Genomic DNA, 13,131 nt, shown 5'->3' on the forward strand with positions numbered 1-13,131 from the left:
TGACATTGTGTAGTTTAATATATTTGATTCATGAAGCATAGCATTTCCATTCAAAGTGTGTCATCCGTGTTTCATTCCATTTGTTTAAGACTGGGCTGCAGCTTATTCTTTTTTTGTCAAATGTCGTGAGACTTGTTATCTTGCTGCGTTAAACGTAATGATTTTTTTTTCCTAAGGAAAAGCTACCAAAACAACTTGTAAGCATCGTACATGATGTGTTTAGTTTACAATGGACAGAGAGCATGTATGGACACCTTGGAATGCTTGTTTTGCATCACTAAACTGAAATATTTGTCTTTCCTCATCCCACAGTATACTACATTGTGCCCTATAATAGTGTCACTTGAAATGCTAATGGTTCATTTGTGATCAACTGCTAACTTATTAACAGTTTAAATAACATCATAACATCACATTGAAATTTGAATATCTTGTTTTAAATGCTCTTAAAATAGATTGAACTCATTTCATGAATAAAATATTAACATCAAAAGTGGGACCCTGTAAGAATCATTAGAGTTCCTTTATAATAACTATGCTTTGTCAAAGTTTTCAATTTTTTGCCCATAAAGAATAACAAGCCTGTATGGTTGCCATGTTTATTTCTCTTCACTGGCTTCAAGAAACTGTAACTGCGAAACTGTTACAGTTTCTTTCAGGATCAACTCTAAAATTCTGGTTCTTACTTTCAGTTATTCATGGTCAGGCTCCTCCTTACATCAGTGATCTGATCCAGCCTTACACCCCAGCTCGGGCTCTGAGGTCTGTGGATCAGAATCTACTGATCGTTCCTCGCACACGGTTCGGGACCAGAGGAGAGAAATCCTTCCAGGCTGTTGCTCCTAAGCTTTGGAACGATCTTCCTCTCTCTTTGCGCTTGATGGAGTCTACTGACTGCTTCAAGAAACATCTTAAGACATTTCTATTTGTTCAGGCTTTTCCTTGATTTTCTTGAACTCCTGTTGTGTTATCAGTTTTATCTTGCCCTTTAAAGTATATACTTTATTGATTGTTTGATTGTTTAAGCGCTTTGTGACCCTTTTCTGGAAAAGCGCTATATAATTAAAAATTACTTACTTACTTACTCTTCATTCAACGTCACATCAAAAGGACATCCATTTTTAACTTCTGGAATCTGTGACTGAGTCAGAATATCCTGGCTTGGTCCTAGTCTACTCGAAATCGAGATCCATGGTCTTGAATCAACTAGAGCCCATGTATATTCCCATTTCAATGTATAAAGTGTGATTATATGAAGTATACATTGTTTCTCCTCCACAAACACAATTGTTTTCGGGCCTTCGGGTCACCTTGAAAGTGAGATAACACAAAGATTAAATGCGCCAGAATTAACATTGACATTAACCACCTTTTACTGAAACCCAGTCCCACCTCAGTGAGATAGGGAAGAGATAAGGACACAAGTGGGAGAAGTTGTAGAAACCCATCACGGGGATTCCCCTCCTGAGAGTCGTTAGTGTGACATCTAGGGTTATGGACACCCAAGTGTGCCAGGTAACAAGAACACAGGGGACTCAAGTCTGCAGAAACTGTCAATTTAAGGTTCACCAAAACAAAATTGCTGTTCAATAACGGTCCATGAGCTTCATAAATAAATTCCAAAATAACTTACTTTTACGGAGAAATTGTTTAGAAAGGAGGAATAGGGCAGGGGTGGCTCAGTTAAATCACAACACAACAAAAAAAAAAGTCTAAAATTCTAAAAATAAAAAAAAAAATGAATGAAACTTAACAATGGGAAACTCAGGGTTCTGAAAAATTGCCAGAAAAACCATCAAAGCAAACATGCTGACACTGGGGAAGGGAGATTGGATAATTCCACCCAGCTGTGCATATTGCCCTGGACGCATAAATTTCACATATGTGGCAATAAGAGAGGAAACGAGGCGTAATAAGTTCAATAATCGAATTCAAAATAAAACTAGAATGCAGTGGGATTGATTATTCACTCAATCTCAAATGACCCAATGAACCTAGGAGCCAGCTTGCAGGAATCAAGGGCAGCTCCCGAGTGGAGAGCCATACATGCTGACCAGGGCAATAGAGTGACAAAGAGCCTGCTGGGCATGTTTACAGTAGGATCTGCAGCACTGAATTGGGTTCTGACATGGGAAATAGCTGCTTCAAATTCTTGAGAAAGGGAAGAGAGGAAAACTGCTAATCATAACCAACCGTAAAAAGACATCCCAGAAACTGTTAAGGAGTTGTGGGCATATTCAAGGTATTTGGAGACTCCAGGAAGGTGTTGAGAACAAAGAATCGTAGAGGGCCCTCTTGTACTATCCATTGGTTAAAATATTTTATAGATATGGTACATATACGTCTGGAAGAGGTGCCGGTCCATGGTATGTCAGAATGCCATGCCAAACCATGGATATGGAAGGTGTGATTGCCCATAAGGTAAGCAGTGTCTTGAGCGGACTGGAGCTTGCGTAGGGGGACAGAAGTGCACCATCCCCAACAACATTCATATCTGCTATTTAGTGCTATAACAACTAATTCATTATTACTGTAATTGAACCCTTAACAATTATAATCCTGTGGTATTTGTTGGGAGATCTTGTAAAACATCCGTTTTCTTTATTTGTGGCATCCACTGCACTAATACTTTACAATGCAGGCAAAGTTCAATGAGGTATGTAGATAAACACCTTATCAAATAATATACTATTGTTTATCAGAGACAAAATACAAGGAAAGAAGCTAATGGTGAGGCCTAATTATTCTACTAAACTTTCCCCCATGCCATTAGTATCTTGTGCATATTTTCAAGACATTTTTTTCCATGACCCGAATATATATTTTGAATTAGTTTAAACTTGAATCAAAGTTATATCCAAATAGAACTCCTGTTAATGCATTTGTTGACAGAATATGAATATTGAAGTTGAGGAGCTGGTATATAGTCCAGTCTGTCAAATTATGTGTTAATGCACAAAAGTAATTAAGGTGGGTAAACAAGAAAATTCAATCAAGTATTTAAACAGCCTTTGAGTTTCCCTTGCTCACTTTCAGTAAGCCTTGGAACATAGAGGGGAATGTTTGAAGAAGTTTTTGGAATAGATAAAACGCACCTGCCCTCATTTGCTCAGTGCCTTAAATATCATGGACCAGCCATGTTACCACAGTACTGCTATATTCCCTGATTCAAAAAACAAGCACTATAAAAAACAAAAGTCTATTTAAATACAAGTAGCCATAATTTACATTTTATGAACCAATATTAAATAAAATAAAATATCAACAAAATACTTTGTTTGCTCTAATGAAATCTGCCGAGCATAACACACCACTGAAGATTTTATTTTTTTAAGTCTTTAGGTTGAATAGTGAATATAGTAATTACATACATATAACGCTGTTAAATGTAACAGCGTAACCGGTAGCCTGATTTTTATAACTATAACAAACCCACGCTTCCTCCTTTTAATTCATTTTATGAAAATAATTATTCCCCCAAAGTTGAACTGGTTAGGTCAAAACCTCGAGGGCACATACATCTTACAAAAAGGTGAAAAACTGTGGAAAACAAAATAGCTAACATATTTGGCGTCGTCCGACTCGTTTTTGAAGTTTCAGACAAAATAATGTGTATCTGTCAAGAGCGAGGTCTTCGCATCCAGAAGTAGGACACAGGCAGCAGAGAATCAGGGTTCAGGGCAGGTTCCAAAAACGTTTAATCGGTCCAGGTCAAAAAACAGGGAGATCAGTCCAAACAGGCATAGGTAACAGAATCGATAAAGACAAGGACGGGGAAAAATCAGGTAGGCAAGGTTCAAAACACAGTAAGAAAAAAAAAAACTGTGGCAAGTTACGTGGAAAAGAAAAAGTGCTGGAACACAAGACAATGGTACGAGACAAGACACAGAGGGGGTTTAGGAGCAGTGGTGGTTAGAGTGTGAATGCAGGTGCGCAGGGACAATCTGGAAGCAGGTGGACACAGAGGAGGATCTAGGATTCCTACAGATGCAGGAGAGGAGAGACCTAAAATTCTGAGGCGTTACCTTAAAGAAAAACTCTTTATCTACCAGTCCCAGAGCCTGTCCTCACCTGCAACACTGTTGGAAAAATAGGGTTCTTCAGTGTAAGTGTCAACAAAGCTGAAACAGTGGATGCAACGGTGGTAGTCAAGTCCTACCTCACTGAACACAATATTAAAAGATAGGAGGACACCACTGAAATACTGGCAAAAGTTTAAAAAACATCCACCAGTCTCTTTACATATTAGCCAGGAAATACTGCTTTTTTTTATAAATAATTCACCAAACAAGTTAGTCAAGCACATTTTATTATAAGAATCATTTGATGGCATGGTCGTGCAAAGGAAGCCTCACGAGGCTTTGCTCCAAAGATGAACTACTCGGCTGGGGGCTTCAGTGGTTCATGAGGCTTCCTCTCGCCATCACTACTCTTCAAGGGGAAAAACAATCTTACTTGATCGGACAGAGCTGTGGCTGTGACAAGGCTGGGTTGAATGAACAGGACAACGCATGACAAGGGAGACAAAGACTAAAACACATGAGGGTAAAGGGGAATAGGTGGAACAATAGGTAATCAGGGAGAAGACAGGTGAGGGAGGGGCAAGTGAGCTCACCGCGGTGTGAAACAAACTGTGCAAAAATGTTCAGTTGACATTAAAGAAAACTATTTGGCAACTGACGCATTAAACAAAGATATGACCAACTCTGTTCCAGTTGTGCTAAAATATTTGCACTTTTGGCATGCAACATGCACTGTTGGATTTTTACAGTTACAGCAATGAAACATCATAGGCTATGAAATATCAGCTGCTTGCTAAACTGGAAACGCCTGGTCATGTCTTCTTATGGCGCAGTATCCCGCAGGCAGAGAGGGTTTTGATGTTGAAAATGCTTTACTCAAAGGTTTATTGTCACTTAAGCATGTGCTAGATTCCAGCACATGAAGGAGTTCCGTGTGTTTGTGGAAGCATAATAATGCGATCTGCCGCAGCCCATTCAGAAAGCCCTTACAATTTGATGATAGGAGAAAATATGTTGCTTTAAGTGCTTGTGACTCGCAATGTTGTTTGAGTGGGTGGCTAGACTCGTGGTTCAGGGCGCTTAATTAATAATTAATAAATTACAGTTATCTCTTTTTAATAATAAATACATATGACAAACTGTTTTAAAAAAGCCATTGTTAAGCATTTAGGTTGAATTCTCTGGAGTCAGAATTGTAGGTATCACCAAAAAAATAAAAAGTTCTGACAGTAAGATTGTTGAGTAGTTTGCAATAAATTAATATTTCACTTGGGAATTAGCCCAAGACCTGCAACCTTAAGACATTGATTTGGATGTACTTTATTAGGAAAATGCTATAGTGACTCCAGCTTATTGGTGCATCTCTGAAGTAAAACTTTGCTCACTCACTCCACTGGTGGCCAATCACCAGAGGATGCTCTAAAAAGTTGGGGGGAAGGATTTCCTAAGGTTCTCTACTCTGACTTAAAGACAAGCAAATAGAAAGTGAGTACAATACAACTATCTTTTTTTTTATTATAATAATATTGTTAAGAATTGAAAGTGGTTCTCCTATAAAATCAGCTACCAAGAAGTATGGCTCAGGAGTCACGCCCAGGGGAAGAAGGAATTGATGTGGCGGGAGGTTCTGGTCGTGATGGAACTTAGTTTCCTGCCTGATGGCAGAGGAGTGAAGAGTCTGTGACCAGGGTGAGAAGGGCCGGCTGTGATCCAACCTGCACGTCCTGGAGACATGCAGGCCTTGAAGAGATGGTAGTTTACAGCCTTCTCACCTTCTCAGACCACACAGAGATGGATTAGGCGAGGACGGACTTGATGATGGCTGTGTAAAACTGCACCAGCATCTCAGTCGACAGACCGTGTTTCTTCAACTACGGCATGAAGAACATCCTCTGCTTGGCCTACTCGGTGAGGGAGCTGATGGTCTGCTCCCACTTGAGGTCCTGCAAGATTGTGGTGCCAAGGAAGCAGAAGGAGTCCACGATGGAGAAGGGGGTTGAGGAGTGAGGATGAGGGGCGATGGTGGGGCTGTGACTTTCCTGAAGTCGACTATCATCTCCACTATTCTGGTCCTCTCACAAGATGAGTCCAATGAGGGTGGTGTCTTCTGGGAAGTACACAGCCTTGAGGGGATCCAGTGTTGAGGGTCTGATTGTCCAAGACAGTTGTACCAAGCCTCACATGCTGGCTCTGTCAGTTTTCTGCAGATTATTACTTTAAATGATAACATTTCATTTGGAATTTTGGAGAAATGTTGTCAATAGTTTGTAGAATGAAACAAAAGGTATTTTTAACCTATAATCCCAAAATCAGAGAAACTGATTAAAATGGCAGTGGTCTTTTTAATTCTTTCCAGAGCTGTAAAAAAGTAGTTGGAGTTTTATACGTTTGTGTGTAAGTGTAAAAAACACACTTAGCTTTAAAATACTCAGTCTGGTCCAGGAAGGGCAGAAACAGAAGTATCATCCTCGGTGACTGCTGGGGAAACAGCTCAGTACGTCCCAGTAACAACCCAACATTAACGAATGTTACGAATAAACAACATAAACATGTTGTTCCGAATAAACCACATAAACATTAAACCATTAATTCATCAATCACAATTCCATGTGGCGAAACGTCTGTCATCAATCGAATTGATCGAAATAACTAACATTGATTTTCTTGTGGCACCATCGTGTGGCCACATTTTAGAGCTGCACGTCCAATTTAATTTACCAATATCGTCTTGCGTCTATTATAATAATCCTGTCTTAATGCAATGGAATTTTATTTTACCCACCATAAAACATTCCTATACTTGGATGTAAACTTAGACTCAAGATTATATAATGTATAGATTATACCTGTGTCATCTTTCATTCCAGCAGTCTCATTACATGTAATATTTACATCCATCTTGAAAATATACATTCAGGTCATTAATGTTGAATGTAAGTGAGTGTAAAGAAAACATGTACAAAACATATATATATAGCATGGGGATATTTATAGTGAGAATGGGTACCACTATTGCCTCATTTGTTACTAAAACGTAATCACATATAGGCATTTTTATTTTCAAAGTCAAACATACGTTGTTAAAGTTATAACTTGCCTCCACTGTTAAAGCGCTGCATACTGGATTTTGATGACAATAATTTATGCATTACACAAGATAACCCAAAAAAGACAAGATTGTAATCGTCAATTATAATTTAATTCTCTTTTTTTTTTTAAATATATTAATTCTCATCCATATCACATATCTTCTATGGACCAGATTATACAATAGGACATGTATGTAACTGAAAGTAAAGAGAAATAACAATTAACTCACTGTACTGCATTAGCAAAAAATAACTTTGAATACACTTGTAGATGAAGTGGTCATTATATACTGGAAACACCTTTATGACAGGCCTATGCAAAATACACAACAAAAACCCTTAAAAAACGAATATATATAGACTCGCAGTCATTACTTTTCTACCGCTTATACTCTTGCTGATTTGTATTTAATTGAATCTAATCAAACCCCATAACAACAAGTTTTACATTAGTATTAAATACTGTTCATTCGAGTTAAAATGTGAACTGTAGTGGTATATTATGTATATTATAATGACAATTTAAAAAAAAATGATAAAACGTTTGTTACATCCTTCTTTGGTGCTTTAAAAGTTTTCGATATTAGAGATACCGTCCTTAGTTGAGTCACAAAGCCATGTGGGCGGGGCTTATGCTTGAGCTCCGCCCAGATCCCCAGGCTGCCAGAGCTGCATTTCTCTAACTGTTCATTGGTCCAAACAACATGTCACATGGTTTGTTGCACAAGGCGGAAGTAAAACATTTAGGAAGAAAAGTGGAGAAAACAAGCGAGTGAGTGGGAAAAGGATCAGAGTCCTGTCCCTGGGTTGGACAGTGCAGTGTTGTCGGTGAGAATCACACTTACTTGTCCATTCCTTCACTGAACGCGTCTTCATACTTAGCCTTATTTTTTACTTAAAAGCTTTAGCTTTCGAGTTAACTTCAGTCTTGTTGCTGTTTTTTTTTCCTCACCAAAGACTTGTTTATCCGGTTGAACTGGTATCCTGTTGTTTTTTTTGTGTTTTACTAAATGAAGACGTTTTAGGTTTGAAGACAAACTTGTCACGCAGCTAAATGACTATGTATGGTGTACATCGTCATTACTCATGTATTTGTTTGTTAATTTGGTTAGACAGGGTGTCCAGTGTCATGTTAAAACTATTAATGCTATTATTATACACCCAAAAAGTGCTATTAGCGTCGACATGATCAGTATTCAAGGTTTATCTTCATAATGTAATGCTTAAATGCGCAGTTTGTTGTTGCTTTTCAATAAGTAATGTCGGCCAACTGAAACAGTTTTATTTCTTTTATTATGAATTCCAAACACCGTATAAAAAAAGGCTTTAGGTAAACATTGAAAAATTGAATTGGCATAACCAAATGCATGTCAACACATGTTGTTTTACTCTTTTAGGATGTGTCTCCGTTGATTTCATGAGTCACAGGTTTACAATATCTGAAGCCAAAAATGGTTTAATGAACGTTACAATGTTGTTGTTTTTTCTTTAGGTGCATGTGACTCTTCCTTCTCCACCATCAGAGCCTGAAGAATCAGCATCTACCCATCCTTCAGTTATCTGCATTGCTTGTCAGCTCTCAGTTGTGTCGATGGCTAACCATGTTGGCACGGCCACCAGGCCTAATGGCACTGCAGCAGCAAACAAAATCTGTCAGTTTAAACTGGTGTTGCTTGGTGAGTCAGCAGTTGGAAAATCCAGCTTGGTGCTGCGCTTTGTCAAGGGGCAGTTTCACGAATACCAGGAGAGCACAATTGGAGGTGAGAAGGAAGACATTATTACTTACATTCTTGGTCACCTACATTGGCACTTGAATACATATTCACGAATCTTAACAACTGAAATGTCTTTCAAATGTAAACCTTTTTTATACTGTACTAACAATTTGATATTTACAACTAATGACTTTCACTTCATCTATTCTTCTCAGCTGCCTTTTTAACCCAGACGGTCTGTCTGGACGACATCACTGTCAAATTTGAAATCTGGGACACTGCTGGACAGGAGCGCTACCACAGTCTGGCTCCTATGTACTACAGAGGGGCACAGGCTGCCATTGTGGTCTATGACATCACAAACACTGTGAGTGACATTATGGATTGTCATACTTTCTGCTTATTCTGAGCAATTACATGTCTACTTGATGCATATTGAGGATGTCATGTTTCCAATTTCAACTTGAATGAATGCGCACCAATTCTTAAATATTGGCATCTTAACATGAATGTGATCCAGGCCAAGGCCAGTACTTAATGCCTGTAGCTGATCTATTCTGATGTTTAGGCAACTTGTGCTGTTGTTATTTTTATTCTTTAATGGATCAATTTGCAATCATTGATTAGATTGATAATGAATGTTGTAGCTAAGCATTTATTTATATGATTTTTTTATATTTTATAATCAATTTCCTTATGTATGCCCAGGCGCTCACTGTGGCTCTCAAATAGGATTTCTGGCCTCCCCTAGCACTTCTTTTTGTCAAGAATCATCTGATTGTAACATGTCCATGTGCAACACGTATCATGAGGGCCAAGCACCTTCATTCACACAACCTAGTGACGCACCTGGTGTTGTGTCATATAACAATGGATATAACATTAACAGATGACTCTTAAACTTGTTTTGAAGACCAACACGACCAAAATCCAACAGCAAGTACCAGCTTCTAGTCCGAATGACAGATTTTACAAGAATAAAATGATCGAGTGAACTTGTGATGAGTGCAGCCGCATCACTATCCGAACAGACAACAATTTTTTGGTGCGATCACACCAGAAAACTACTACAAGGTTTGGTGACTGTTTCTGATGTTATCTACAAGTTGGTGCAAATCTGAATACATCAAAATAAGTTCTTAAACTATTTATACAGAAAATATGGATAGGTGAATGAATGAACAACACAAATGACCATCTCCCTTGATGGAAGTATCAATCCTTCTAATTTTAATGAACTTGCCATTAAGTTACAAAGACTAGTGTACTGCTCACTTTTGCACTTTTGACGTTTAAGTGTTGGCAAAGTTTCTTAAAAAACGACTCTCTTCATCCTCTTGTGATGTTAATATTTTCTAATATATTTTCCTCCCACCCCCATATATTTAAAGAAATGAATAACTAAACATTTGGATGAAAAAAAAAGACTCAATATAGTTTAATGTTAGTGGTAACACATCAGCCACTACAGAGGACACACGTGTGTTCTTGTGGATAGCTGTTAGAAGTCAGAAGCTGGCAGTAGAGGTAAGGTGCAGCACAAGGGGAAACAAGCCCCTGCTGGTGAAATTTGTATATAACATTTTTTAAATTACACATTATAATTATAGTGGTTGAGTTAAGTCGTATGACTAAAATGAAAAAACACTCAGTCAACATCACTTGATTTTGCAGGATACATTTGTGAGAGCAAAAAACTGGGTCAAGGAGTTGCAGAAACAAGCCAATCCAAACATCGTGATTGCTTTGGCTGGCAATAAGGCTGACATTGCAGATAAAAGAGCTGTAGATCAACAGGTATGACGACCTCTAAGTCATCTTATAATATACATTTGTTCAACTTTATGTAAGTTAAGTTTTTCTGACTTTTTTCAGGAGGCACAACTATATGCTGATGACAACGGCTTACTCTTCACAGAAACTTCAGCAAAGACCGGCATGAATGTTAATGAAGTCTTTATGGCCATTGGTGAGTCTCTCGGTTATCATCAATTCTTGTCACTTGGGTAATCAATTGCATACATTGTGTCAAATGATGTATCAAAGCGATAATCTGGATGGATTAGTGTAAAAATTATTCTTTCGCATGTTTTCATTGATTATAGTAAATGCATAAAATACTTTAACTTTATAATTTGTAAAATTATATTAACCACCTTTATTAGAAGACTTTAAATATCATATTTTGTCACAGGGGGAAAATTATGTTTATTTTGTCATGAAGCCATACTTAAGTAAAAAATGGGCATAGTTTAATTGTTGGTAACAGTAACGGCATTCTAACAGAGGATATAGTCATTAGTCAGAGAACCTGTTAAAAAGGTTAACTCTCTTGTAACTCTAACAATGTTATTCCTTATCTGTTACTAACGCATAAGCGAAGTTTCCAAATTTTCACTGTGCTTTCATTCCAGCAAAGAAACTTCCAAAAAATGATCCCCAGGGCGGGACAGGACCAAGTGGCCGGACCAGGACCGGAGTAGATCTTCATGACACCACTACTCAGAGTCGCAGAAGCAGATGTTGTGGTGGCAGCAATTAGCACTCAATAGATAATGCATCCAGAAAGTGAGCCTTGAACCCTGTTCTATGGACAGGATGTATATAGTGACGGGAAAGGGCAGAGCCACTCGCCAATCCTGGAATGAAAGATGAAACTATCAACTTCGATTAGAGAAATATTTTTGGAGAAAATCATAAGCTAGAGGGACCAACGAAGACCCTCACCACTACTATCCTCTTCCATTTTTATCCCTTTCATCGGAGGACAAACCTTTACTCTTGATTGCATGTGTATATTTATAGAACTAAATATATATTTTCATACACACACATTAATGAGTAACCATGTGTGTACAGCTTTGTACTCTCACCTCCCCACTCTTCCTACTATGGATGTCTTGTGTTGACTATTTGGACCAAAATTTTATTTCGATGGCTCAATATATATATTTTTCAGGCAGACTGGGTTACATCAAATTACACCTCTGGAAATATTTTTAAACGAATGCAGTTGTTTGCATTCCTTTTGTGATGACATACGTGACTTTGGAGAGCTGGTTGACATGTAAAATCTGAAATATAATAAATAACATGAAATATTACTTGTTTTATTGACTTTATAATGTTCTTTTTTTATGAATCTGTCGTCTGTTTTTCTGTGTGCTAGAAAACAATTTCCCAAAGGAGATCTTCAGAGGGATCAATAAAGTTTATTCATCTATAATGAAGATTCACAAAAGAAAAAAAATATCACTAGAATCTTTATTTCAATACTGATTAAGTTAAAATGGCAACAGAAGTAGCACAATATGTTTTGAGTTGAGTTAAACCAGGAGCAAAATAAGGTAGTTGACCATACAGTATCAATTTGTGTATCTGTCGCTACTGTCCTAAATTAAACGGGTGACATTTGTGTCACTAAACCTCAGGAGCTGGACCAGTGGCAAGACAATGGGGAAGTCTCAGTACATGTATAATATACTTTGTGAAGGTGTTCAAGGTAGGACCATCATTTAAATTGTGTTTTAATTGATTTGCTGAACGCCTGAGTGATAAAGACTCACCTGTCCCTGAATAGAGGATAATAATGTACCATAAATAAAGTTTCTTTAGAATAACAAATGTTGATCATTACCATTAATGAATCATTACTATAAGTAAAGTACTCTTCTTCTTTGACATTTTCTAGATGCATTATTCTAAACGTCTCCTTAACAAGTGTAGTGGCCAATATAGTGTAGAACTTAGGATTTTTTTTTTTCAATTATCTTTAAAACACAAAATGTCCCCAAGGTATTTAAAATAAATACATTGTGCTAATGAAGAAATGCAACGTGTATTGTATTGTGTACGTTGACCATTGGATGGCAGCATTTCTGTCTGACTTTAATATTGGGACCAAAGAAATTCCGGCTGAATATTTTCTTTTTAGATTGGTAGTCCAAATCCTTGAAGTGTTTGTTGAACTATAGAAAAATATACATCTTTTTATCTTGCCTTGCACCACCAAAACAAGGAAAATGGTGGAAAAAACGAGTCACTAAAAAAGAAACTGTCATCTAACATGATTTATTAATCTTTCATTAGATCATGATGGGATTAATTGAGAAAAAGAAACAAATACATTTTAAAAGCAATTATGAATTTGTATACATCACTCATCTTTGTGTTCTGTACTGCAGCTTTAAATTATATTAGTGTTATATTTTTGAATTATAGGCAATGCAATGCACTTGATTCGTACGGTTTTGTAGGGATTTAAAGGTAGAGATAGAAACACTAATAATAATAAAATTAATAATA

The 13,131-nt window shown here is 37.4% G+C and overlaps 1 protein-coding gene across 1 annotated transcript; it reads left to right on the top strand.

The window, feature by feature from the left end:
* Positions 1–7,817: 7,817 nt before the first annotated feature.
* Positions 7,818–11,930, top strand: LOC148078820 (ras-related protein Rab-5C-like). Its single transcript, XM_087792790.1, has 6 exons — positions 7,818–7,939; positions 8,604–8,871; positions 9,042–9,193; positions 10,501–10,623; positions 10,702–10,795; positions 11,241–11,930. Exons 2-6 carry the CDS (start codon positions 8,703–8,705, stop codon positions 11,366–11,368), a joined length of 666 nt encoding a protein of 221 aa, XP_087648916.1. The 5' UTR covers positions 7,818–7,939; positions 8,604–8,702; the 3' UTR covers positions 11,369–11,930.
* The last annotated feature ends 1,201 nt before the right edge of the window (positions 11,931–13,131 follow it).

This window comes from Callionymus lyra, chromosome 6 (genome assembly GCF_982586985.1).
Source record: "Callionymus lyra chromosome 6, fCalLyr1.hap1.1, whole genome shotgun sequence".
Lineage (NCBI taxonomy): Eukaryota > Metazoa > Chordata > Actinopteri > Syngnathiformes > Callionymidae > Callionymus > Callionymus lyra.

What these genes read in the sequence shown, in the direction of transcription:
- LOC148078820 (XM_087792790.1), top strand. Translation starts at nt 8,703, where the DNA reads ATGGCTAACCATGTTGGCACGGCCACCAGGCCTAATGGCACTGCAGCA. An exon ending in TCTATGACATCACAAACACT is followed by an intron (nt 9,194 to 10,500) that starts GTGAGTGACATT and finishes TTGATTTTGCAG; the next exon opens with GATACATTTGTGAGAGCAAA. An exon ending in AAAGAGCTGTAGATCAACAG is followed by an intron (nt 10,624 to 10,701) that starts GTATGACGACCT and finishes GACTTTTTTCAG; the next exon opens with GAGGCACAACTATATGCTGA.